The sequence below is a fragment of the Gopherus flavomarginatus genome, chromosome 8 (assembly GCF_025201925.1).
Source record: "Gopherus flavomarginatus isolate rGopFla2 chromosome 8, rGopFla2.mat.asm, whole genome shotgun sequence".
Lineage (NCBI taxonomy): Eukaryota > Metazoa > Chordata > Testudines > Testudinidae > Gopherus > Gopherus flavomarginatus.
In genome coordinates this window covers 4,820,565-4,847,664 of record NC_066624.1, presented here as the reverse complement: position 1 = coordinate 4,847,664, position 27,100 = coordinate 4,820,565, and the positions used below count along the sequence as shown (strand labels likewise).

Genomic DNA, 27,100 nt, shown 5'->3' with positions numbered 1-27,100 from the left:
GGTGGGGTGGGGTGGAATTACATTGAATAGTTTTACCTTCAGAGTTACGTGTTGTTTTCTTGTGTTTTCGGCATAAAATCCTATAAAACAAAGTAGTTAAACTATCAGATAAGTCATGATTCAGAGCTTATTTAGTTTAATTTAAATAACAGTACATTTCACCCCATTTACAAGACTCTCTACAATTCCAATTTTGCAGTTAAAAATGTAGACAGTCTAGCACACTGTTATATTAAACTCCATATTCACCATTATAACTTTTTTTTTAAACCCAAAATGTTTGTATTCCAATGATAGTTTTACAAAGAGGGTGAAATATAAATACAAACAGAAACATGATAAATAGTACTTACATGTAAATGCCTTGTGAGGGTTTCTCTCTTATTTGAGCTTTATCATGCAATGCACAGTAGTAGTGATATGTCTTGTGACACGTTTTCACATCACAACCAATGGTTGCTCCTGGACAATGGCATAAAGAGCACATCTATAACAGAAGGAGAGAGAAAAATAAAATTAATGCTAGCAATAGTTTAATACTTTTGGCTTTGGAAATAATTGGAACTAACAGGCATAAAATAACTCCCCTCCTCACCAAACAGTTGGCATTACTGAGAGCAATGTACTCAGTCATACGGTCTTTGTCCACATTTTTCCCAAGTGTCATTTTTAATTAATTTTAAAAGGAGAGATAGATGTGTCAGCTACTCAATTTATCATCTTAATTATTAATGCAGTGGAAAAATAATCCAATAACTTTAGCTAAGTAAGAAGTGCCATACTGGAACAAACTTAATTTTTCACTTAGATGTTATGCTTCCAAGAGTGGGCTACACCAAACACTGATCAACTGTGGATTATACTATTAAAGAAGGAGAGAAAAAGGACTTTCTTGCTGACCTCAGTTGGCAAATCAGTCCTTATGATTCAGAGAATAAACTGAATGCTTTAAATTTTACCTTAGTTAACTGCAGCTGCCTGCCATTTTTTCCCCTACAACTGTCTAATCCTCTTTCAAATATACCTCTACCTCGATATAACGTGACTCAATATAACATGGTAAAGCAGTGCTCTGGGCAGGGGCGGGGCTGCACACTCCGGTGGATCAAAGCAAGCTCGATATAACGCTGTTTCACCTATAACGTCGTAAGCTTTTTGGCTCCCAAGGACAGCGTTATATTGAGGTAGAGGTGTAATCTGCTTCAGTCATATTCCATGACACTGTGGTACACAAAAGGAATTTCTCTTATTTGTATTAATACCACCACCTTTTTGTTTTTATGCTGCAGAAAAGGCTACAACAGAGGGTTATTCCTTTACTCTTCCTTTTCCAAGGATAGACACTTTCCATACTAATTTGTAATGGGTTCTCATTTGAGAAACACCTCTTATGCTTCTAAACATTTTCATGGCCCTTCTTCATGTGCTGAATTAAAGGGGAAGACATACAGTCAATGTATATAATGCCATTAATATTCATTATATTTTTTCTAGATTCTTAAAATTGCTCAAACTCTTACTGAGTTTTTGACTGATTGAGGTATGTTTACTGAGCTATATATTTACATCTACTTTGCTTCCTGAAAGGTTATAACATTCAAAACCCATCAGCATACATAACCAGTTTAAATTGTTCCTTACAATATGCATTACCTTGCATAAGTCTATCAAGAGTAAAATTACCCATCCATCATCTTGCCTGTCTTGCCTATTAGGTCCTTCTACAGATCTTCCAATTCTGCTTAGTCTTAACTAACTTAAATAAACGTGCCATCAGCAAGCCTTGTAACCCCACTATTTACCCCATCTTGAAGTTAACGGAATAAAACAAAACAAAAAATGAGCTGAATCTTGGATCATTCTGCTATTTACCTCCCTACAAATTGAGAAAACTGCTCTATTCATACTGTTCCATTGCTCTTAATCAGTTTTTAAATCCATGGTAGGTGTTTAATCAACCCTCTGTATTTCAAGTTTCCTAAGTAACTTCTTGTGAGCAACTTTATTAAAATGTATTTACACATTAAAAATAAACGTATCTATCAGTTCCCTTTTATCCACCATTTTAATTCTTTCATATATTTTAAAAGGTTAGATGGGCACAATTTACTCTTACATAAGCTGTGAAATCTCTCTGGTGAAATGACAAACTGTAAGAATCTTTATATCGATTTACTGATCTATTTCCCATTGAAATAAGTTTTTTAATTTGTTGGAATGATTTTTGTTATCTGATTGGCTTGTAACAACACGTTTAATTCTCTAGGTACATCAGGCACATGGAAAGTTCTAAGCACAAAAAAGACCAATTGTAAGAATTTCTTCTCACATACAGCTAATAGAAGCAATAATGACCTCAGATCAGCGCATTTACTGGAAATTAAGAACAAGCTGATATTACTGGTCTATCATTATAGCTCAACCCCTCAACTATTACCAGAAATATTCTGCATTTCTCCCATCACTGCTTTAATATGCAGAAGTAGCTTCAAGTCCTCAGTGCCTATTTGCTAAGTATCAACATCTACCAAAAGAGGACAACTACTTAAACTCTGTCTGCAATTTAGTAAAAACTACCAATATGACTATTAGATTTGGAGAACCACATTGAGTGCTTTACTGTGTCTCCTATAAAGGACCAGTCAAGAATGGAAAGCAATCACTAAGTGCAACATGTTTGAAGAGAGTGCACATTCAAGCTTATCAGGACAAAACCATTTAGCCTCTTCATATAAAACTTGGACCCAGTTCAAGTGCCGGGTTTCTCTAGATCAGGGGTCAGCAACCTTTCAGAAGTGGTGTGCTGAGTCTTCATTTATGCACTGTAATTTAAGGTTTCCTGCACAGGTAATACATTTTAACATTTTTAGAAGATCTCTTTCTATAAGTCCATAATATATAACTAAACTATTGTTGTATGTAAAGTAAATAAGGGTTTTAAAATGTGTAAGAAGCTTCATTTAAAATTAAATTAAAATGCAGAGCCCCCTGGACCGGTGGCCAGGACCCGGGCAGTGTGAGTGCCACTGAAAAGCAGCTCGTGTGCCGCCTTTGGCATGTGTGCCATAGGTTGCCTACCCCTGCTCTAGATGGTGTGCTTTAAGAATCCGTCCTCTTCCAACATGTTACTGATAGAACTAAAAAGATTCAGAAGCACAAAAAATCTATATTCTCATGAATCCCTAACATACAGATCTCATAAAACCATTTAAAAAGCTGTAATTGTCAAAAAGTGTCTTGTTGGCCCACATAGCCATATGCTACTCTGCTCTTTATATATATCAAATCTCCAATCACACCTATAGTCTCCAACTAGCATAGCTCAATGAAGACATAATATAATTAGACCAAATAAAACTCCACACTGAAAAAGACTAAGCAAAGTATTGTACTGTTTGGTGACAAGGCTGTAAGTATAATGAGGTGCAACATCATGTAACTTCAGCCTCCAAATAAAGCATCCCTGGTAAAACCTCTTTCAGACCCTCTCCCCCATTTCTCCCCAAAAAAATGGAAGTGTCTAAGGACTGTTTTAGTTATACCGTATCACTTGTTAGAAAATATTTGCAAAACCAATATTGTCCCAGATAAGAAAGATGATCGTAATACCACCTAGCTCTTATATCAAACAGAAATCTGCTTAAAAATTGAGGAATGCCTTGCAAACAAACAGCAGTCATATCACACAGTTCCACAGCAGTTTGGTGAGCTATGACTAAACTAGTTTTCAGTATGTGCATCTCATGAAAAACCTGCATCCCAAGGCTCTATCAAAACATTAAAAAATGGAAGCAATAAGTATCTTGGCAGTAAAGGACAGTTTTTGGCAGTGAAACCAAATGTTGGTAAAAGAGCAGAGTTACACTTGCATAGCTCCCTGGAATGTGCTTCCATTGTGAAATCTGTCAGAAAATATTAAATAGGAAAGTAAATTTAAGAAATGCTGGTTTCTCTTTGTATGCAGCCCATTAAAAAGAAAATTTATTTTGTTAATGAGTTTTAAAACTTGACTTGAAAAATTATGCCACATATTCACTATAACCATCTTTATTTGCTGATAACATAAGGACAGTGCTAGTGAAAATATTAAGATTTGCAGTTCATTTTTAGGAATTCCAAAAATATTCCACGATCTCCAAAATAACCTATTTATATATTTAAATTAGACTATACACATTATGATTAAAATAAAAAACTGATTGCTTTAAGAAGCTTCTCATCATTAGTCATTTGACATTTAGAACTCAGTCCTATTCCTATTAAAATCAACTGCAAAATTACTATTGATTTCAATAAGGGATCACACACTTGTTGGTGGCTAGCCATCTAGCTACTATCCTATCCTTTCTCTGAGATCTACCCTCATTTTTAAAAATGTGTGACCGGTTTTATCTTAATGACTCCTCCCATGGGTTAATTACGCATTACACTAGAGTTCACAGACACAGGGAAAACATTTCTTAAAAAAAGATTGATCAATGGATAACTTCAGTGGTAAATTGAATTACTTCATTAGTTACTTTGCAGAAGTTAATAAAATGCTACTTTTCCATTTTCAAGAGGCAAAATTACAGACTTACCAGTTTAGTGCCTCTTTTTATTTCCTTTTGAACATCTTCAATAGAAAATCCACCAAGACTCTCATTATCAGAGTGTGAAGATACCAATGCAGACGAAAATAGCTGCAGGTTGTGTAAAAATAAAACTTAATTTTAAAGGGTTTCCAGTAATATGGAATAATTATATTTGTAAAAAGGAACAATTTCAAAATAAAAATAAACAGTGGTATTAGTAACATATACCACTGCCACAAGTGGGCTGAAATCATTCAGGATTTCGTTTGTTTACATAATGTAGTTAACAACTCACTGCTTTAACTTCCTTTTCCTCTGTTACTTACCATACATTTGTGATGTGCTGCCACCTTCTGGTTTTCAGACATCAATAATTGTCCACATTCATTATCTTTATTAGACCTACAAAAACCACACTTCCGTTGCCTTGAAGACCCTTTTTTCTGTCCAATTGAGCTTGTCATGATTTTTAAAATGGCTTTAGAATGACACTTCAGTCCTCACAAATGCTACAGAGAATAAAAATGTCCAATAGTGATGTTAATTTCAACTTAAATCAATTTAAATTATATTTACTCAAGTTACTTTGTGTTTCTCTTAAAATACCTGAAACATCCACCATGTCTCAGAGTGGAATAGAATTTGTCTCATACACACAGCTAGAGTATAATATATGAATAAACATGTATACTGCAAAAGCTGTATTTCCCAAAGTCTTTATAAGAATGTGGCAACAAGGCATATAATGGTCCCCAAAGTAAGAGAAGTTATAAAATTTATACCAATGTAAAGGCTGAGAGAGGGGAGGGAAAAGAGGAAATTAAAAATATAACAAGTATAGCAACCATTAGGGCTCTTAGGGAAATCCTGATGCAATACTGTCATATTCCATTTTATTTTTATTTATTCCAGAAGCACATTGCACAGGGGGAGCTTTACCTTAGCATACAATAAAACCCATTCTACTGAACTACTTCAGAAGCAGCAATAAAAAAAACTAGGTTACAATCCATAAAAGCTAATAAGTACTGAATTTAAATACTCATCTTCATCTTTACAAATATGAGTAACTGTCCTCAGGAGATGAAAAGATAAAATGTTACCATTTTAGGTATTACACAGATACATTGTGGCTAGTTAAAGTCACAAAGTTTTAGATGTGAATATTTGTGACTAATATGCTGCAATAGAAACCCTTTAAGATCCAGGGCTGTTTTTCACAACCTTATCCTAATTCTGAGTAAGTGCATGACAACACCTGTTCTTATCCTAAGTAATTTAAAATTAAACTCCACATAAATCACATTTTTTTTTTATGTTTTACAAGCAACATAGTTAAAAATACAACACCAAGGACCCAGTTCAGCAATGAGATTCACATAGATGGATCCACTTCAATGAGGCTTCATACACGAATCTGCCTGTGTGGATCTCATTGCAAGTTTGGGCCCTAAAACACCCAATATTCAAGGATACACACTTTCTGGACCCACTCTAAAGTTGAAGTTTGTGTCCATTCACCTTTACATCTCTAAAAGAAAAAAATGTTATAACATAATATAATTTATATAATTAACATGGTCTAATTCAAGAACCTAAGTAGCATGCTTGTTTACTGCTTTTGCTCTCTGAAGATCTGGATCTCAGTATCTTTCTGGTCACAAAGGCAACGAATATGGCTCTCTCACACTTTGTCCATTAAATCAGGAAGACCACTACATTAGTTCAGAACTTCTACTAAAAAAGGTCCTTGGCTACAGTGGCAGAGGTGTCATTGGTCAGGACTGATTTGCAGTTACACAACTGACTGGTGAAATTTGCATAGCCGAACTCTGCCTGGTTCTTGAAAGTGCTACAAGTTCCTCACTCTCCTAGACACTAACATCACTCCTTATTTTTATTACAGAAAGTTGAGGAATAGTGCTAAGTTTATATACCTTTATATGTAATTCGGTTAATGAAGATCCTTTCAATTCTCATGTAGTGTTATTCACAAATTTTCATAGATATAAGTTAAAAACATTTTTTCTTGCCATGCTTAATACAAGATACATTTACATTTTGATGTGCAAACATCTTATCTCTAGTGCTTGTTCTTTTTACTGTTTCATTTACTTCCACTTTTAACTATAAAGCAATTTACTAGATTGGTGACACATATTTGTAACAAAAATGCGTATGTTCTAGATCTAGCTGATTTACACACAAAAAAGTGCCAATGTGAATAAATGAGTCACACCCTTTTGCAGTGGCAAAAGAGAACCCTTAAATGCTAAACAAAAACTTTACTTACTATATTCTTCTAAAGAGAAATCAAAATCAAGTAACTCTGCAGTCCATTTATTAAACAGCAAGAAGGGCTGGCTTTTGAAGAAAGGAAAGAAAGAAAGACTTTCAAAATGTTCTTTAATTCTTTCAAAATCTAAATGAGATTTTGGAAGCAGGAAAAAGAGCTTCAGAAGAACAGAAGGAAACTATATAAAAAGATTTTTTGTTCTTGAGTCACATTCAAAAGCTTCACATAAATCATGCAATAATGGGTTGGAGATACTGTAACAAAATTTAAAATGCAAGAATAACTTCTGTTTGGATATAATTAATATTGCAGCACTTATATATATACACACACATGTACATAAGGCTAAGTGCATTCATTGTGCGTTAGCTTTGACTTTTTTTTTGTTACATTGCATTTAATTTTTCTTACTTTATTTTCTTATTCAGGAACTAATTCTTGTAGCAGCAACAATGACAGCCCTTATAAAAGTAACTTAAGAAATTTAAAGTCAAATTCTGTCCTTGGATGTGTGTTCACAAGTCCCATTGGCTAAAACAGGAGTCATACACACAGTCAAATGGAAAATTTGGTTTTAAGTATGTCAATCGCTCTTGCTGCTACATCAATAGACTCTCCCTTTTACTCTCAATCTGAATGGCAAAATAAGATTTTGGAAAAACTGAGTAATTCATAACAACCATGGAAGTCAAAATGATTGCTCACTAATATTTTGCTTCTTGGAAGTTACTGATAAAGAAATATGTTCTTCACAGGTGGCTGAAGTCACCTAGTCTTCAGCATTATGTTGTACAGTGCATCTAACTCACACATATAACAAGGTTTCCGGTTAATAGGGTATGTACTATTGTTTATATGACCTTACACCTTGAAGTAATTTGGTATTTTTTATAACTTAGAAAATGTATGTTCCGTTCTGTTAGCATAGCAATGAAAAGATGCAACTAACTGCCTGAAACTGTGTTCTGGCATGCTTATTCAAATACTTTACAAGATTTTTTAAAATGCAAGTACAGCAAAAAGCAAAGATTAGGCCAGAAAGGTAACACACATTCCTATTTTATTATTCCCAATGCATTTTTAAAGGAAACCTAAAAATGCTAATTTTGTGCTTTTTGTTTGCATGCGTTTTCTGTATACCTAGGCATTTGTAGATTATTTATACATTTTTAGGGTTCGCAGAAGAAATTGATTAGTACAAGAAGTATTTTATCCATACTACTGACTTTAAGTTACATTTGTTCACCTATGATGTATATTAACCTGTTTTCATAGCATATGCCAATCTGGTACGTACTGGAAATCCTTTCCTTCATATCATAGGGCGCACTTGGCATCCTTTTCACATGTATATTTTTTGCATAAATTCATATCACAAACCACCACAGAATGTATATTAACATAGGTTAAGAACGAGCAAACTATTTAGCAGAGAAAAATTGCTAGGTTTAGGTTTTCGACAGAGTATTTACAAATAAGAAATGTATCTGACAGTGTTTCAGAAAAGCAGAAACCTTTATTTTTAGCTCTATTTTAGCTAATTTACATTTTCTGAAAACAGTTAGAACCAGTTGCCCTGCCACATTACAGATCCATAATCCTGAATGCAAACATTTAAAATCTTGCCATTTAATTTCTTATTGAAAATAGTTTAAGAATGTCTAATCCAGACTACTGATTAAACACCAACCTACTTCTCACTTGAACACCAAAACAGGTAAAATTAAAAATCAGCAAAATATTCTTCCAATCCACTTTTAAAAATAAAACTATAAACAGGGTGGTTTTTTTTTAAATAAAATAAAAATGTGATGTGTACATATATCCTTGGACTGAAACCTTACTCACCAAGTTTCAGTCAAAGGCAAGATTTACAGTTAGGCTATAAACCCTGTAAACAGAGGAATATCATAGAAACATTGACTATGGAAACAACTATCTATAGCAGTACTAGGCAACCTATTTAAAAGACACAGATGAGTGTGTGTGTGTGTATATATATATATATTTTTATTTGCTGTACTGACAATACTAAGATCATGTCAATATCTTCCAAGATCCTATCTAAAGGGGTACCTAATTCCACAATAAAATCTCTTATAAAATGAAAGCTGTGATAAGAGATTCTCAGCTACAGAAAGGGATTCTTTTTGTAATTCTCTCTTCAGAATTGTTCATCTGTATAGTTCAACTGATGCACATTAAGACAGTACTCAAGCTCATCTTTCCCTTTTTGATTTTTTTTTTTTTGGCAAGAGTTTTTCACACAAGCTACATTAAGCCCAGCACTCTAGTTTTATTGCCATCTTCTATAGGACTAATTCTAAATGTGCAACAAACAGGCATACTCCTGCAAAAGATGAGCTTGAATTCATAACTTTGCTAGGCACTAAAAATCATGGCCTTAATAAAGACATTTGATTTACCACTTATTACAACAATCTGTAACTCACTAACACCCCCACCGCCCTTTTTGTCCTATGTATACAAGGATGTTAACAGGCCACTTTGCCTTGAATGGTCCCTTCCAATATGTGCTAATGACTTATACTAAACTATTTGATCAATCTTGCATTCAGCTGTGACACTGAATACCTTTCCCAGACCTGAGAGTGAGCTCTGTGTAGCTTGAAATCTTGTCTCTCTCACCCCATAGAAGTTGGTCCAATAAAAGATATTCCCTCATCCATCTTGTCTCTCCAATATTCAACACCTCTCAGGGGACACACACAAAAAAAAAAAAAAAAAAAAACAACACACACACACACACAAGGAGGGCACTATCCCAATATATGAAACATTACTCAGCACTGAGGGAGGGAAAGTAAGATAAGAAAAAAGAACAGTACTTGTGGCACCTTAGAGACTAAAAAAATTATTTCAGCATAAGGTTTTGTGAGCTATAGCTCACTTCTTCAGATGAAAGCTTATGCTGAAATAAATTTGTTAGTCTCTAAGGTGCCACAAGTACTCCTGTTCTTTTTGCGAATACAAGCTAACACAGCTGCTACTCTGAAACCTAAGATAAGAAAGTATCAGAAGGGTAGCCCTGTGGCACCTTATAGACTAACAGACATATTGCAGCATGAGCTTTTGTGGGTGAATACCCATTTTGTCGGAATATAAGAAAGGAAGTTCAAGAGCTTTTCTTCATGCTCTATTTCTTTGCTAAAGTCAGGCCCAAGCTTGCTATTTCTTACATAAAATACTGGATTATAGTTTATATGCAAGGCTCTCCATAGGAAAGTTTAATTGTTTTGTTAAAACTCTGGATTCTTCATGACTAGAGGTACTATGCAAACACAGGATTGTTTGGGTTTTGTTTTGTTTTTTAACATGAAACAGAATTTGAGACATCTGGGAGAAGCACAAGAGAAACGTGCCTAGACATTTTTTATTTAAACTTGTTAGAAAGTGATTTTGGATACTTTCAGATGAAAACCAAACAAAAAACATATTTAGGCAAGTATTTTTACAAGTGACTGGTGATTCTGGGTACTCAATTTGAAGTACTTTAAAGGGGCTAATCTTCAGAAAACACAGATTACTCATCCTCTGCCAATCAAGCCCCTTTAAAGTGTCTAGTTGAACAAGGAGCACTCAAAATCATTAATCACGTGAAAATCTCAGCTTTAAGGTACATGCAAACAAGCTTTTACATGTACTTCATACCTATAGAAAACACTCAAGACTCAAAGAGAGGTTGGTGTAACAAGCCTACAGCAGATAAATTGGATTTATTTTCAGGAAAGTTTGGGGTTCCCACCCAGGAAGGGGGCGTGGAGACCATGACCTGGGGCATCCACCTCACAGAAGGAGCGTCAAACCCGGGCTTGAATAGTTTGGTGGGGAGGGCAGCTAAGCCACAGAGCTGAGTAGGGTGCCCCTCTCAGAAGGAAGAATCTCCCCTGCCGTAGCCGGTAGTGTCCCTGCAGTGGGATCCTCAATCGGAAACCGATCCCTACGGCTCCGTTCAAGGCAGGGGCGCTTCCCAGCTGGATTATTAACGCCAAGAGAAGACGGGGGCCCTGAGAGGTGGGAGAACAGTCTAGGCTTGGAGGAAAAGGGCCCCCAGTTTTGGGGTCCCCTTACAGCAAGGGCACGAATCCCCCCGGGCGCAGGGGGGGTCGTCGGGCCCTTCGGGAGCTACCCCGGGAAGGGCAAGGGTCCGCCCCCCCCCAGAAGGGCGAGCCCCCGCGAGGCTTAGGGGGCTGTTCGCCGGGCGGGCGGGCTCCTCAGGCCTGAGCCCCGGCGGCCCCGCAGCTGAAGGGGCGCGCGCCGTGGCGGGCTGGGGGTCTCTCCTCAGGCGGAGGGGCCGGGCAGGGGCTCCGCCGCCGCCCACAGGCGGCTGGGCCGGCGCCGAGCGGTGCCTCCCTCAAGTGTGCGCGGCCGCTCGCTCACTCACCCAGGTGGGCGGGGCGCCGCGGAACGAGGACTCGGGGGCCCCTCGCCGCTGGGCACTCAGAACCGCTCGCTCGCTGGCGCTGGGACCTTCCCTTTCATTCGGGGCAGGGGACGCTGCGCCGCCGCCGCCGCCGCCGCACGCACGTCTTCGCGCTGGCGCCAAGACGTCACGACGTTCCAACCGGCGCCTGATTGGTGCACGAGGCTGCGAGGCGCGGCCGACAAGGACTGGTGCCGGAGCGGCCCGCGGTTCCAGCGCAGGCGCACACGAGCATCCGAAGTCGTCGGCTGCCGGGGAGGACGGGGGCAGGGGCGCGCGCGCGCGCGCGAGAGAGAGAGAACCTGGGCGTGCGCAGTTGGACTTGACAGCTGGCGGGGATGGGGAAAATGGAGAACGTGTGCCTGCGAAGGTGACCCGCGCATGCGTACATATCATTTCGAAGCCTGCTGTGGGTAGAATGAACTGGAGGTTGGGCGGCTGCGCGTGCGCATGACTGAGCTGGCTCTGCAGAAGGGCTGGAGAGCATAGGACCTCACATAGCGGGGCAGGGCCTTGCCTGCTATATTCACACCACCAGACCCCCATTAGGGCCTCAGGGCAGGGGGTGTGCTCCACAAAGACAACCCCTGCCTCAAGGAGTTCACAACAAGCCACCCATGGCTCTTGTGTCACCTGCTATGGCTGGTTACATTAACACAAAAGCTTTGCTTAGTGACAGATCCATTGCATCAGGACCCAGCCCACCAACTCTTAAAAGCGTGTCAAGAGGGATGTAGAGGGAAAATCTGCTTGCGTTGCCTGCCTCCTGCTCTGTTGGTAACATGCACTAGCATTGGGTAAAGGTTTTATTTCCATCTCCAATCAATAGCTACCAAAAAGCAATACATACCCAAGCTCCATCAAACCTGCACTCTGATGCTAACCCTTAACAGTGACTTCAAACCCTCTTGCATCAGCAGATCAGCACATCTAATGATCACATTTCCTGGGCATTTGGGAGGTTATTCTGCCTTAACATTGCTGAGGTGGCCATTAAGATTTGGTCTTAGAGTGCAAAGTTGATGAAGCTGGAATAATATTTGTTGGTAGTTGTGTCACCTGTGTCTGCCCCTGTGACGCCTACATTCAAACTTGCCAATGTATGACAAACAAGTGAAATAACGTATGCATCACACCATAATACAAAGATGATAGTAGTTTTTAGGTTAAAAAAGATGTTTTACTGCATAAATTAAAATAAACCAAAGTAAGTACTAGTACATACAACTCCGCTGTGGGCTGTTAACAGGGTTTAACTCTGGGCTTTGAGACTCAGTTCAGTACACTTGAACTACAGGAGTAATTACTAGAGGACCTGACACACTTTCAGTGCGTTGGTTGCACAGCTATTTGTTAGTAGTAGAATGGAGGTCAGGAATCCTAGGGGCAGAGCCACAGCTGGTGTACATTGCACTGAAGTCAATGGAACGATGACAGTTTTAATCAGTCGAGGTCTTGTCCCTGGACTCCACCCTGGTTCTGGGAGGACAATGTGGTGTAGTAGTGGTTAGAGATGAGAGAACCTACATATGGATGAATTGATCTGAAAAGCAACATAGCTAAAAGTCAAGCCTAACCCCCTTCAGAGCTTGTCTTCACTGTAACAGTTAGCTCAAGTTACTCCATTTGAGCTAGCCTAGGTGGAGTGAAAGTATCCACACTGTGAAGCTACACAGAGTGATTAGATTAGAATCACAAATGTGCTAACTCAGCTTATAGCCAGTAGCTGCATCCTCACTGCACTGCTAGCTTGGGCATTAGCAGCACTCAAACTTCAGTCCAGATCCCTTGACTGACTAGCTAGCTTGAGTTTAAAGCACCACTTCACTTGAGCTGGAGATTTTTGTGTGCGGACAAGAGTCAGAGTGGGGTAACACCGAAATTCTACCTTGAGCTGACATTACAGTGAATACAAGACCTCAGAAACTTGAGTTGTATTCCCAATTTATTATCAATAATAATCATGTTTACTGCCATAGTGCTTAAGGGACCAGCCTAGAATGGGGTTCCATTGTGCTCAGCCAGTGGTGGGCAACCTGCAGCCCACAGGCCGCATGCAGCCTATCAGGGTAATCTGATTGCGGGCTGCAAGACATTTTGCTGACATTGACTGTCCGCAGGCATAGCCCTCCCCTCTGCGCCCGGTGGCTGCAGTTCACCGTTCTTGGCCAATGGAAAAGATTTTGAGGGATGAGCAGGAAGAGGGTTGGAGCAAACAGCCAATCAGCACAGGGCAGAGAAAGTGCATTCAAAACTACTATTGTTCAAATTAGCGTAAGTGGAGTAATGTGTAAGACAAAGATCAGATCCCAGGAGGTTACCCATTTTTGCCAAAAGAGATTTAAAAGAGGTGAAACACGGCATGGATTTCATAATGCAGCATTCTGTCAGATCCATAGGCATTAAGATTGGTGATCTCTCGCTCTCAGACCTTGACTGTGCAGATGATGTTCTTCCAGTACGAAGCCCTGACCGCAGAGGCGGATTAGAGATTTGTGGGGCCTTGGGCCAGAGCAAGTGGGGGCCCCTCCCCATCCCTTCCACCTGCAATCCCCCACTCCTCAACTGCCACCCCACAGTCCTGCTGGGGAAACAGGGTCAGGGCACGGGGGCTTCCCCTGTCTGCCTGGCACTCCTGCTGGGAAGTGGGGTCACCGTCAGAGCATGAGGCTTCCCCACTCTGCCTGCCTGGCACTCCTGCCAAGGAGCGAGGTCAGGGTGCAGGGGCTTGCCCCGCCCTGCGCACCCTGCACTCCTGCCAGGGAGTGGAGTTGGAGCACAGCAGCTTCCCCTGCTTCTGGAAGGAGAGCCAAGCGGGCGGAGCAGGTCAGGGCACAAGGGTGCCCCAATTATCCAGGGCCCCTTGGCACAGGCTCCATTGGCCCAGTGGCTAATCTGCCACTGCCTGACAGATTTCGCAAGGCACTCCAGCAAATGGAGGAGGAGTCAGCTAAGGTTGGCCTCCACATTTCGCAGTAAAGGACAAAGCTGCAAAACCTAGGATCAGGTCCACCCTAGGGATTTAAATATTGGTTTAAAAAGTTATCCAATTAAATGATTAAAATTATATTGTTTAACTGGTTAATCATTAACCAGGGTCGCTCCGGCTGGCCTGCTGTGGCAGGGGCTAGGGTCCCGCCGGATCTGCAGGGCTGGGGTGTGGCTGGCACAGCCAGGGCCGTACTGGGCCTCCCGCTGCTGCTGAGGCTAGGGTCCCGCCAACATGGCGCAGCCAGCACTGGGGTCCCACTGGCACAGCACAGCCAGAAATGGTCCAGCATATCCAACGCAGCTGGCGGTGGGGTCCCGCCGGCACGGCACAGCTGGAGCTGGAGTCCTGCCGTCCCGGCACAGCCAGAGATGGTCCAGCCTAACCAACGTGGCTAGGGTTTGGGTCCCGCTGGCCCAGCCAGGGCTGGGGTTGCTCTGGCCTGGCGCAGCCGGGGCTGGCTTGGTGCTGGAGCTGGAGCCCACCCGGCCCGGAGTGTCCGGGGCTGGGGTCCTGCTAGCTCAGCTGGGGCTGGTGTCCCTCTGGCCAACTGGACACGGCTGGGTCTGCTCCGGCTGGCTGGCCCAGTGCAGCCAGGGATGGAGTTCCTCTGGCCGGCCAGCTAGGCCAGCCAGCTGCTGGGGTTAACAGTCAAGGTCCGGTTAGCAGTAAGCCCAATGCTGACCTGTTAACCATTTAACCTTTTACATCCCTGGTCCACCCGTGACCCCAATCTCTTTGAATAATGAAATTGTCAAAGAAATCTCCAGTTTTTACTGTTTGAGTTCTATTCTCACCAGTTCCTCCAACTCTCATATGGAGGTTCTCCACCGGATTGGCATTGCAGCATCTGCCATGGGTCATTTACAACTATTCTGTGTGTATTAACCCCAGGTGCAGCAAATCAAGATAAAAAAATCAAATATTATGTGAATTTTAATGTCCGTGTTTCATCCACTGCCACTTTTAAAGCGTTTCTTAAAAATAAAGGTTCAACATTCCTGTCAAAATGAAAATGATGGTGCAGCCTTAACTGTGGCATCACAATCCTGCCATTATAACATTGTCTTAAAGAAAGACTCCATGTGAAATCTCCCAGGGTTGCTGTTTCCTTCAGGAGCATGAGTAAAGAGGTCTGGCATAACTGGTTATAATCAAGCAGAAGAGCTTTGAAACCAGGCATAGCTGGAGTTGCCTTGAGATTTACCATCGAGTCCTAGCTTCCCTCCACCAGTCCTCTAAAACAGTTTTTTAATGAAGACTAAAGTGTACTCCTAGCCCTCCTGCAGCTGCAAACAACAGCCAAAGAGCTGTCAAAAGTCAATTAAAAACCTGTTTCTTTTTTGACCTTTACATGTTATGGGTTACTATGATCAAAATGTGCTAGAGGCCTCGTGTAATACTGAGGCCTTGAATTATTATATTTTATAGTTGCTTCAGAAGCAAAGTTTTTCTGAGCTTAGATTATATAGCTCAGGTTCCTGAGATGCCTCTACTATACTCCAGCATCTCCAGGCACTTTGGGGTGGAATGTAAAAGCAGCAAAGAATCCTGTGGCATCTTATAGACTAACAGACTTTTTGGAGCATGAGCTTTCGTGGGTGAATACCCACTTTGGGGTGGAATGGAGAAACATGTGCAATTCCCTCCCTTGTGTAATTGCAACTACAGAACCCAGAAATCTTATTCCAACTGATGCTGGAGGCTCCTGGGGATTATACAATTGCCGAATAGAACTATTCTACAACAATTCGCAGTGGTGAATGCAAATGCCACTAGACATTACTTGAGGTCATGCTTGATTTCTAACTCAACCAGTGAAATGCAAACCATTTTTTTGCTTTGCATTGATATTATCCCTGTAAAGCTCCATGATATTATTCCTAATTACTCACTCCTTTTCTGAAATATACGTCATTCACTGGGGTTTATGTTTATCATCTGCCTACAGACTTTGTTTTACTTTGAGATTAAGTTCTTCAGCAAAGACCAAGTTTGTTTTCTTGGCCTTTCTCTGATTTTATGACGGAAGGGACCCACAGTACGTCTTTGGTTAAGCCTATTAACCAAAGAGAGGAGAAGCAGTAAATTAATTCTGCTGGGCAAGAGGGGAATCTAAGGAGCAAACTCAAACTGCTGCTTTGGTTTTGGGTGTGAGCCTGGAATTCCAAAATGCATGGAAGTTGGACAGAGACTATCCTACAGCACAGGTTAATCCTCCATGGAAAGGCTTTCGACACAGACCTATATGACATTTTCACAAGCAACCTGGGAAAATGTGGTCTAGATGAAATTACTTTGAAGTTGGTTCACAGCTAATTGAAAGACCATACTCAAAAAGTAGTTATAAATGGTTCTCTGTCAAAATGGGAGGACATATCTGGTGGGGTCCCACAGGGGTCTGTCACTATTCAATATTTTTATTAATTACTTAAATAATGGAGTGGAGAGTATGCTTATAAAATTTGCAGGTGACAAACTGGGAGGGATTGCATGTATTTTGAAGGATGGGATTAGAATTCAAAATTACCATGACAAATTGGAGAATTGGTCTGAATTCAACAAGATGAAATTAAATAAAGGTAAGTGCAAAGTACTTGACTTAGAAAGAAAAAAAAATCAAATGCACAACTACAAAATGGGGAATAACTGGCCAGCTGGTAGTACTGCTGAAAAGGATCTGAGGTTATAGTAGATCATAAATTGAATATGAGTCAACAAACCAATGCAGTTGCAAAAAGAGTCTAATATCATGCTGGTGTACATTAATAAGACATGGGAGGCGATTGTCTGCTCTACTCAGCACTGGTGAGGCCTCTGCTGAGTACCGTGTGCTGGGTGCCACACATTAGGAAAGATGTGGACAAATTGGAGAGTCGAGAGGTGAAAACAAAACTACTAAAACATTTACAAAACCAGACCTATGAGGAAAGCTTTAAAAAAAAAAAAACTGAGCACATTTAGTTTCAGTTTAGAAAAGAAGCCTGAGGGGGGACCTGATAACAGTTTTCAAATATGTTGAGAACTGTTACAAGGAGGACTGTGATCAGTTGTTCTCCCTGTTCACTGAAGGTAGGACAAGAAGATTTAGGTTTTCTAACCATTAGAGGAGTTAAGTTCTGGAATAGATTTCCAAGGGAAGTTGTGGAATCCCCATCATTGGAGCTTCATAAGAACAGGTGAGACAGACAACTGTCCAGAAAGGCGGTTTACTTGAGACAAGGTGGGTAAGGTAACATCTTTTATTGGACTAACTTCTGTTGGAGAGAGAGACATGCTTTTGAGCTTTCATGGAGTTCTTCAGGTCTGGGAAATGTATTCAGAGAATCACAGCTAAATACAAGGTGGAACAGATTGTTGAGTGTAAGGCCTGGTCTACACTTGGGGGCTGGGGGTGGGTAGGAAATCGATCTAAGTTACGCAACTTCAGCTATGTGAATAATGTTGCTGAAATCGACATACTTAGATCAACTTACCATGGTGTCTTCACTACGGTGAGTTGACTGCTGCCACTCCCTCATCGACTCCGCCTGCGTCTCTCATGGTGGTGGAGTACAGGAGTCGACATGAGAGTGCTCAGGGATCAATTTATCACATCTAGACTAGATGTGATAAATCGACCCCCGCTGGATCGATTGTTGCCCGCCGATCCGGCAGGTAGTGTATACATACCCTTAGTAGTTAACACATACTTCAAGGGACCATTCTCTCTCTCTTTGGCACAAGTAGTCTTAAAACCTTTAAAATATATATGACAGAAATGACAGTTGTTATGATGGTCTGCTTCAAGTCCTGCACAAGATCATAGTATACATCATGATGCTATATAGTCCAGGCAAACTTGGGGAAAAAAATGGTGCCAGGGAGTCAATTAATTTCTCGTTCCAGTACAAAAGATGAGATTCAAAGGTGGAGGGGACATTTTATGTGCTGATCTCAGGCTGTTATTTGGCCCTATTTTATTTTAAATTTTGCAAACACTAGTGTCTCTACCTCTGTTACTAAAGGAACTTCAAATTAATATAGCCATTTGATTACTTTCTTATTCTGCAGCATTTAAGAGCTCTCTTTGGACACTTGAGCCTTCCACAAGTAGCAAATTCTGACAGTTTCTTTGAGAAGCTCAGCAAGGAGAATGAATGAATGAGTTTTGGAAATAACATATCCAGGTGGCTTAATATTTTATAATCTACATTTTCAGAGCCAGAGATTTTGAGAGTGATGGTCATGTGAAATAGTGTTAACAAAGGTAAATTTTTAAGTTGCTAAGGCTACCAGACTATGGCTGACTGATTGATCATAATAACTACATGACAACACAAGGAGATTCTAACTTTATGTTATCATATATTGACTGCACTGGCCACGAGCCCAGTGAGCATTAACAACAATTGGATCTTCTAGAACTTCTCAGTGTATCTGACAAGCTCATTGCACAAACTCATTTATTTACTCTCTCCCATTTCAGCAGAAGAACAAATGTCATAATCAAGCATCTAAAAGGAGTTAAATTATAAGGCAGAGCTTGTCATTTGCTCACAGACATAGCATTAATCCAGTTGCTGTATACACCACAGATTTGTATAAACAACATTCATCTTCCATCAAAGAGATGATCAGTTTCTTTGGATTTTCTATAGGCCAGCTGTAGGGGAATACATTTTACAAGAAATCCAGTGTGTATATGTAACTTTTGATTAAAACAATGGGAAAGAAAGCACACTTTATTTTCTTCAGAGTAATGGTCGATTTAAAGAAAACCCCATTACACAAGTTCCTTCAGAATATACCAGAAGAGCTGTTAAAAGATAATCTTAGAGGTTCAATCAGCCTGAAACTGTTACAAGTATAGATCTACTTAACTGAAATAAAACTGTGAGCAGCTGGCTTCCCCACCATGTTTCAAATACAGTACACATAAATGTCAGTGGATCAAATCATATCCCCATCTGGGATTTGGCTTTTTTACAAGAGGAACTTGAAATGAAACATCAAATCCAGCCAAGCCTTCTCTCCAAGGCTGGCAGCTCCCTAGGCTCCTTCTCAAAAACTGCTTGTCCCATAACCTAGGTCCTCATTATAAAGCACTTCTGCATCCTTTGTATGAGTATCAACAGACATGCAATAACAAGCCAGCAAACCTCACTTATCATTTTCCTGCCAGAAAAGGTGTGTTCTTAACTCAAGTGAGCTAACTCTAGTTAACAAGCCTACTTAACTAACTCAAGATAAAATCCTTGTAAAGACAAGCCAGTTTGTAGTTTGCAAATGAATTAGGAGGTCAAGTTAAAGACAAGCACCCTCACTAAATTTCCCTGAATCTGGTATTTTCTTTTATAGAGTCCCATTTATTTACAAGGAATGTACAAAGTCCTGCTTCACCAAACGCAGGAAGCACTAAAAACAAGGGATAGTGACTTCGCTTAGGGTATGTCTACACTACAGCTGTGGAAAATCTGCTTTACAAGAGGAGGCTCAAAGAGTTTGGCTTGTTTAACCTAACCAAATAAAGGTTGAAAGAAGATAGGATTGCTCTCTGTAAACACATCAATGGGATAAACACCAGGGAGAGAGAGGAGTTATTGAAGTTAAGGGTCAATGTTGGCACAGGATCAACTGGATATAAACTGGACATTAACAAGTTTAGGCTTGAAACGAGACAATGGTTTCTAACCATCAGAGGAGTGTAGTTTCGGAATAGCCTCTAGTAGAGTAGTGGGGGCAAAAAAATCTAACTTGTTTCAAGACTGAGCTTGATAAGTTTATGGAGAGAATGGTATGATGAGGTTGCCTATAAAGGCATATGGCCCATCCGTGACTGGTATTAGCAAATATCTCCAGCTGCTGGAGATGGGACTGTAGTTGGGGAGGACTGAGTTACTACAGAGAATTCTTTCCAGGCATGTGGCTATGCAGGGGGAGGGGTTTCACTCACATGCTCAGGATCTAATTGATTGCTATATTGGGTCAGAAAGGAATTTCCTCCAGGTCAGATTGGCAGAAACCCAGGGTTTGGTTTGTTTTTTTTTGCCTTTCTCTGCATTGTGGGATATGGGTCACTTGCTGGTTTGAACTAGCATAAATGGTGGATTCTCTGTAATGTGAAGTCTTTAAATCGATATTTGTAACTCAGCCAGAGGTTATGGGCCTATTACGGGAGTGGGTGGGTGAAGTCATATGGCAGGAGTGGGCAAACTACGGCCCGCGGGCCACATGCGGCCTGCCAGCTGTTTTAAGCCAGCCCTTGAGCTCCTGCTGGGGAGTGGAATATGGGGTTTATCCTGCTCTGGTGCTCCAGCTGGGGCACAGGCTCGGGGGTCGCTCCACACGGCTCCCAGAAGCAGCCGCATGGCTCTGCTCCAGCACTCTAGCCAGGGTGCAGAGTCAGGGGCAGCTCCTTGAGGCTCCAGGAAGCCATGGCATAGCCTCCCTCTGGCGCTCCAGCCGGGGCACAGGGTTGGGGTTGGTTGCATGCGAGTCCTTGAAGCCACGGCATGTCCCCCCTCTGGTGCTCCAGCCAAGGAGCAGGGTCAGGTGCCACTCCACATGGCTCTCGGAAGTTGCCACATGGCCCACCTCTGGCTCCTATGTGCTCCAATGACCCCCCTCCAATGGCCCCCTCCAGCACTCCAATGGGAGCTGGAAAGATAGTGCCTGTGGACGGGGCAGGGTGCAGAACCGCCTGGCCACACCTCTGCACAGGAGCCAGAGAAGGGACATGCCGCTGCTGCCAGGAGCTGCTTGTGGTAAGCGCCGCTCAGAACCTGCACCCCTGAGCCTCTCCCCATGCCCCAACCTCTTGCCCCAGCCCTGATCCCCCTTCCGTCCTCTGAACCCCTCGATCCCAGCCCGGAGCACCTTCCTTCACCCCAAACCCCTCCTCCCCAGCCCCACCCCAGAGCCCATACCCCCAGCCGAAGCCTGCATGCCTTCCCGGACCTCAACCCTCTGCCCCAGCCTTGATCTCCCTCCCGCCCTCCGAACCCCTCGGAGGGGTCTTTTGTAGGTCTTGCATGACCTACAAAATAAAAAGGAGTCATACAAAAAATGGAAACTAGGTCAGATTACAAAGGATGAATATAGGCAAACAACACAGGAATGCAGGGGCAAGATTAGAAAGGCAAAGGCACAAAATGAGCTCAAACTAGCTATGGGAATAAAGGGAAACAAGAAGATTTTTTATCAATACATTAGAAACAAGAGGAAGACCAAGGACAGCGTAGGCCCATTGCTCAGTGAGGAGGGAAAAACAGTAACGGGAGACTTGGAAATGGCAGAGATGCTTAATGACTTCTTTGTTTCGGTCTTCACTGAGAAGTCTGAAGGAATGTCTAACATAGTGAATGCTTATGGGAAGGGGGTAGGTTTAGAAGATAAAATAAAAAAAGAGCAAGTTAAAAATCACTTAGAAAAGTTAGATGCCTGCAAGTCACCAGGGCCTGATGAAATGCATCCTAGAATACTCAAGGAGTTAATAGAGGAGGTATCTGAGCCTCTAGCTATTATCTTTGGAAAGTCATGGGAGACGGGAGAGATTCCAGAAGACTGGAAAAGGGCAAATATAGTGCCCATCTATAAAAAGGGAAATAAAAACAACCCAGGAAACTACAGACCAGTTAGTTTAACTTCTGTGCCAGGGAAGATAATGGAGCAAGTAATTAAAGAAATCATCTGCAAACACTTGGAAGGTGGTAAGGTGACAGGGAATAGCCAGCATGGATTTGTAAAGAACAAATCGTGTCAAACCAATCTGATAGCTTTCTTCGATAGGATAACGAGTCTTGTGGATAAGGGAGAAGCGGTGGATGTGGTATACCTAGACTTTAGTAAGGCATTTGATACGGTCTCACATGATATCCTTATCGATAAACTAGGCAAATACAATTTAGATGGGGCTACTATAAGGTGGGTGCATAACTGGCTGGATAACTGTACTCAGAGAGTAGTTATTAATGGCTCCCAATCCTGCTGGAAAGGTATAACAAGTGGGGTTCCGCAGGGGTCTGTTTTGGGACCGGATCTGTTCAATATCTTCATCAACGACTTACATGTTGGCATAGAAAGTACGCTTATTAAGTTTGCAGACGATACCAAACTGGGAGGGATTGCAACTGCTTTGGAGGACAGGGTCAAAATTCAAAATGATCTGGACAAATTGGAGAAATGGTCTGAGGTAAACCGGATGAAGTTCAATAAAGACAAATGCAAGGTGCTCCACTTAGGAAGGAACAATCAGTTTCACACATACAGAATGGGAAGAGACTGTCTAGGAAGGAGTATGGCAGAAAGAGACCTAGGGGTCATAGTGGACCACAAGCTAAATATGAGTCAACAGTGTGATACTGTTGCAAAAAAAGCAAACGTGATTCTGGGATGCATTAACAGGTGTGTTGTAAACAAGACACGAGAAGTCATTCTTCTGCTCTACTCTGCGCTGGTTAGGCCTCAACTGGAGTATTGTGTCCAGTTCTGGGCACCGCATTTCAAGAAAGATGTGGAGAAATTGGAGAGGGTCCAGAGAAGAGCAATAAGAATGATTAAAGGTCTTGAGAACATGACCTATGAAGGAAGGCTGAAAGAATTGGGTTTATTTAGTTTGGAAAAGAGAAGACTGAGAGGGGACATGATAGCAGTTTTCAGGTATCTAAAAGGGTGTCATCAGGAGGAGGGAGAAAACTTGTTCACCTTAGCCTCTAATGATAGAACAAGAAGCAATGGGCTTAAACTGCAGCAAGGGAGATTTAGGTTGGACATTAGGAAAAAGTTCCTAACTGTCAGGGTAGTTAAACCCTGGAATAAATTGCCTAGGGAGGTTGTGGAATCTCCATCTCTGGAGATATTTAAGAGTAGGTTCGATAAATGTCTATCAGGGATGGTCTAGACAGTATTTGGTCCTGCCATGAGGGCAGGGGACTGGACTTGATGACCTCTCGAGGTTCCTTCCGGTCCTAGAGTCTATGAGCCTATGAGTCCCAGCTCAGAGCACCCTCCTACACCCCAAACTCCACATTCTCAGCCCCACCCCAGAGCCTGCACTCCACTCCCCCGGACCAGCCCAGAGCCCCCTCCTGCATCCTAAACTCATTTCTAAAATGATCAGCAATTAACTAATTTAAACCTAACAATATTTAACAAAATTGTTTGAGTTAACAATCCAGTGAAATTAATTGGGTGGTTCTTACTTCTCCAAGCTATCTATGGCCTCAAAAGGACACCATTGCATCATTTTATGGGTGGTACATATTGTTAGGATTATCTTCACAAACATAAGGGCTGGGAAAATTATTTAATTAACGCTTAGATTCTGGAGACCATATCTGCAGTAAGGGATGGATTCCACCGCTGTGAATTTGTGGAATACACAGGGCCCTGTGTTTAAAAGTACTAAGAAAATGGTTTTATTTTCCTCACTGTAAAGTATATATTTTAGACAGACTATTATGACAGCAACATTGATGTAAAAAATTAAAATCAGACCCAAAGTGTCTCAAGTTAAGCATCCAAATGTCAGTGGACACCTCTGAAATTTTTGGTCTAAGCACCTTGACCAAGGTCACAGATCTGGGACTAGAATCCCTAGGGCAGATCCTCAGTTGGTGTAAATGATCATAGCTCCATGCTATGATCACTTTCACCAGTTGAATATCTGCTCCCACATGTCCTAACTCCCAGTCCTGCACACTAACCCTAAGAGTTACTGTATACTAGTACAGGACTAGACCCTTCACCCTGTCACGGAGTGTGGGGGAGTCCGGCCCTGCACCCCTCTTCCTGGGACCCACAGTGACTCTTAGCCAGCCAGTAAAACAGAAGGTTTATTGGACAACAGGAACACAGGTTACAGCAGAGCTTGCAGGCACAGTCAGGACCCCTCCACCGAGTCCTTCTGGGCTTTCAGGGTGCTTGGATCCTAGCTAGGATACCCTGAATTCCGCCCACACAGCCCCAAGCCCAAACTCAAACTGCTTCCCTCCTGCCACTCCCTTCCTTTTGTCCCCTTCCCGGGCAAAGGTGTTGACCTTTCCCCTCCCTTACCTAGCTCAGGTTACAGGCCCTGGCATCGTCCATCCCCTAAAGTCCTCCCCTGCTCTCCCACTCCCCACACAGACAGTCCCTACTGCATCACATCTCTCCCCCCTTCGAGACTGAACTGAGCGGGGTCACTCTGCCCAGTGACCTGGGGAAGTTCAGGGTCCCCTCTCCGGGACAACGCATCCGCTGTCAGGTTGGCACTTCCCTTCACGTGGACCACGTCCATGTCATAGTCCTGCAGGAGCAGGCTCCACCTCAGGAGCTTAGAGTTGGCTCCTTTCATCTGGTGCAGCCAGGTCAGGGGAGAGTGGTCGGTGTACACGGTGAAGTGTCGCCCAAAGAGATATGGCTCTAGTTTCTTAAGGGCCCACACCATGGCCAGGCATTCCTTCTCGATGGCCGCGTAGCTTTGTTCCCGGGGTAGCAGCTTCTTACTCAGGTACACGATGGGGTGTCTCTCCCCCTTTTCATCCTCCTGCATTAACACCGCCCCCAGTCCCGTGTCTGAGGCATCGGTGAACACCATAAAGGGTTTGTCAAAATCTGGGTTTGCCAGAACTGGACCACTAACCAGAGCCTCCTTCAGCACCCGGAAAGCCTCCTGGCACTGCTCAGTCCAGATCACCTTGTCTGGCTTCCCCTTTTTGCACAGTTCAGTGATGGGGCCGGCTATGGCACTGAAGTGGGGCACGAACCTTCGATAGTACCCCGCCATCCCAATAAAGGCCTGGACCTGCTTTTTGGTTTGGGGAGCAGGCCAGTCTCTGATCACCTCCACCTTGGCTGGTTCCGGCTTCAGGCAGCCGCTCCCCACCCGATGGCCCTGGTAAGATACTTCAGCCATCCCCACCTTGCACTTCTCAGCCTTTACTGTTAACCCAGCCTCCCGGAGTCGGTCCAGGACTTGATTAACCGGGGACATGTGGTCCTCCCAGGTCTGGCTGAAGACGCAGATGTCGTCAATATACGCCACGGCAAAACTCTCCATCCCCCTCAGTAGCTGATCCACCAGGCGCTGGAAGGTGGCCGGTGCTCCCTTGAGGCCGAAGGGCAGGGTCAGAAACTCATAGAGCCCCAGAGGGGTGATAAAGGCTGATTTCAGCCTGGCATCTGCGTCCAGTAGCACTTGCCAGTAGCCTTTGGTAAGATCCATAGTGGTGAGGTACCGAGCACCTCCCAGCTTGTCTAGGAGCTCGTCAGGCCTGGGCATAGGGTAGGCATCAGATACGGTGATGGCATTGAGCTTTCGATAGTCCACACAGAACCGGATTGACCCATCCTTCTTGGGAACCAGCACCACTGGCGAGGCCCAAGGGCTGGAAGACGGCTGGATCACCCCCAAAGCCAGCATGTCCCTGACCTCTCTTTCAAGATCCTGGGCAGTTTTACCAGTGACCCGAAAAGGGGAGCATCTTATAGGGGAATGTGACCCGGTCTCCACCCGGTGGACAGTCAAATTAGTGCGTCCAGGCTGGTTGGAAAACAGCTGTCGATATAGATGCAGCACCCCTCTGATCTCAGCGTGCTGGCCCGGGGTCAGCTGATCAGAGAGGGGAATCGCCTCCAGGGGGGAACCAGCTTTTGTCCCAGGGAATAGATCTACTAAGGGGTCATCTCCCTGCCCCTCCCAATGTCCACACACGGCCAACACCACATTCCCCCTGTCATAGTATGGTTTCATCATGTTCACATGGTACACCCGATGGTGATGTGCCCGGTTTGACAGCTCCACCACATAGTTTACCTCATTCAGTTGCTTGAACCTTGAAGGGCCCTTCCCAGGCGGCCTGGAGTTTGTTTCTCCTCACGGGGATGAGAACCATCACCTGATCTCCAGTGGCAAAGGCACGGGCCCGTGCCGTGCGGTCATACCAGACCTTCTGCCTCCTCTGGGCTCGGGCCAGATTCTCCCTGGCCAGGCCCATGAGCTCGGCCAGTCTTTCCCGGAAGGTCAGGACATACTCCACCACTGACTCTCCCTCGGGAGAGGCCTTCCCCTCCCATTCGTCCCTCATCAGGTCTAGGGGCCCCCTTACCCGCCTTCCATACAACAGTTCGAAAGGTGAAAACCCGGTAGATTCCTGGGGCACCTCCCTGTACGCGAACAGCAGGTGAGGTAAGTACTTGTCCCAGTCCTGCGGGTGCTGGTTCATAAATGTTTTTAGCATCATCTTCAGCGTCCCGTTGAACCTTTCTACCAGCCCGTTGGACTGGGGGTGATACGCTGAGGCCCAGTTGTGCTGGACCCCACATTTCTGCCATAAGGACCGGAGCAGGGCTGACATGAAGTTGGACCCCTGGTCCGTCAAGACCTCCTTGGGGAACCCCACCCGGCTGAAAATTGTCAGCAGCGCATCTGCCACTGTGTCGGCTTCGACAGAGGACAAGGCCACCGCCTCGGGGTAGCGAGTGGCAAAATCCACCACCACCAGGATGTATTTCTTCCCTGACCGGGTCATCTTGCTGAGGGGTCCCACTATGTCCATGGCCACCTTCTGGAAAGGTTCTTCTATGATGGGTAAAGGCCTCAAAGCCGCTTTCCCCTTGTCCTGGGCCTTCCCCACCCTCTGGCAGGGGTCACAGGATTGGCAGTACTGTCGGACATGGGTAAAGACCCCAGGCCAGTAAAAGTTCTGTAGCAGCCTCTGCCTGGTGCGTCGGATTCCCTGGTGCCCTGCGAGAGGGATGTCATGGGCCAGGTACAGCAGCTTTTGACGAAACTTCTGGGGAACCACCACCTGCCTCCTGATTCCCCATGACTCTAC

General features: G+C 43.3%; 1 protein-coding gene across 3 annotated transcripts in view; it reads right to left on the bottom strand.

Annotated features, from left to right (window-relative positions):
• The window catches only part of PHF6 (PHD finger protein 6), a 38,876-nt gene extending 27,459 nt beyond the window's left edge, over positions 1 to 11,417 (bottom strand). The window contains exons 1-6 of one of the 3 annotated variants that reach the window (XM_050964433.1): positions 11,276 to 11,417; positions 6,868 to 6,938; positions 4,901 to 5,083; positions 4,581 to 4,682; positions 354 to 487; positions 37 to 80 (exon numbers count right to left, since the gene is read on the bottom strand). In XM_050964433.1, coding sequence (XP_050820390.1) covers positions 37 to 80; positions 354 to 487; positions 4,581 to 4,682; positions 4,901 to 5,038 — 418 coding nt within the window. In that variant the 5' untranslated portion in view covers positions 5,039 to 5,083; positions 6,868 to 6,938; positions 11,276 to 11,417. The remainder of the gene's footprint in view (positions 1 to 36; positions 81 to 353; positions 488 to 4,580; positions 4,683 to 4,900; positions 5,084 to 6,867; positions 6,939 to 11,275) is intronic. The other 2 variants (XM_050964432.1, XM_050964434.1) reach the window with 2 other exon arrangements.
• Between the last annotated feature and the right edge of the window lie 15,683 nt (positions 11,418 to 27,100).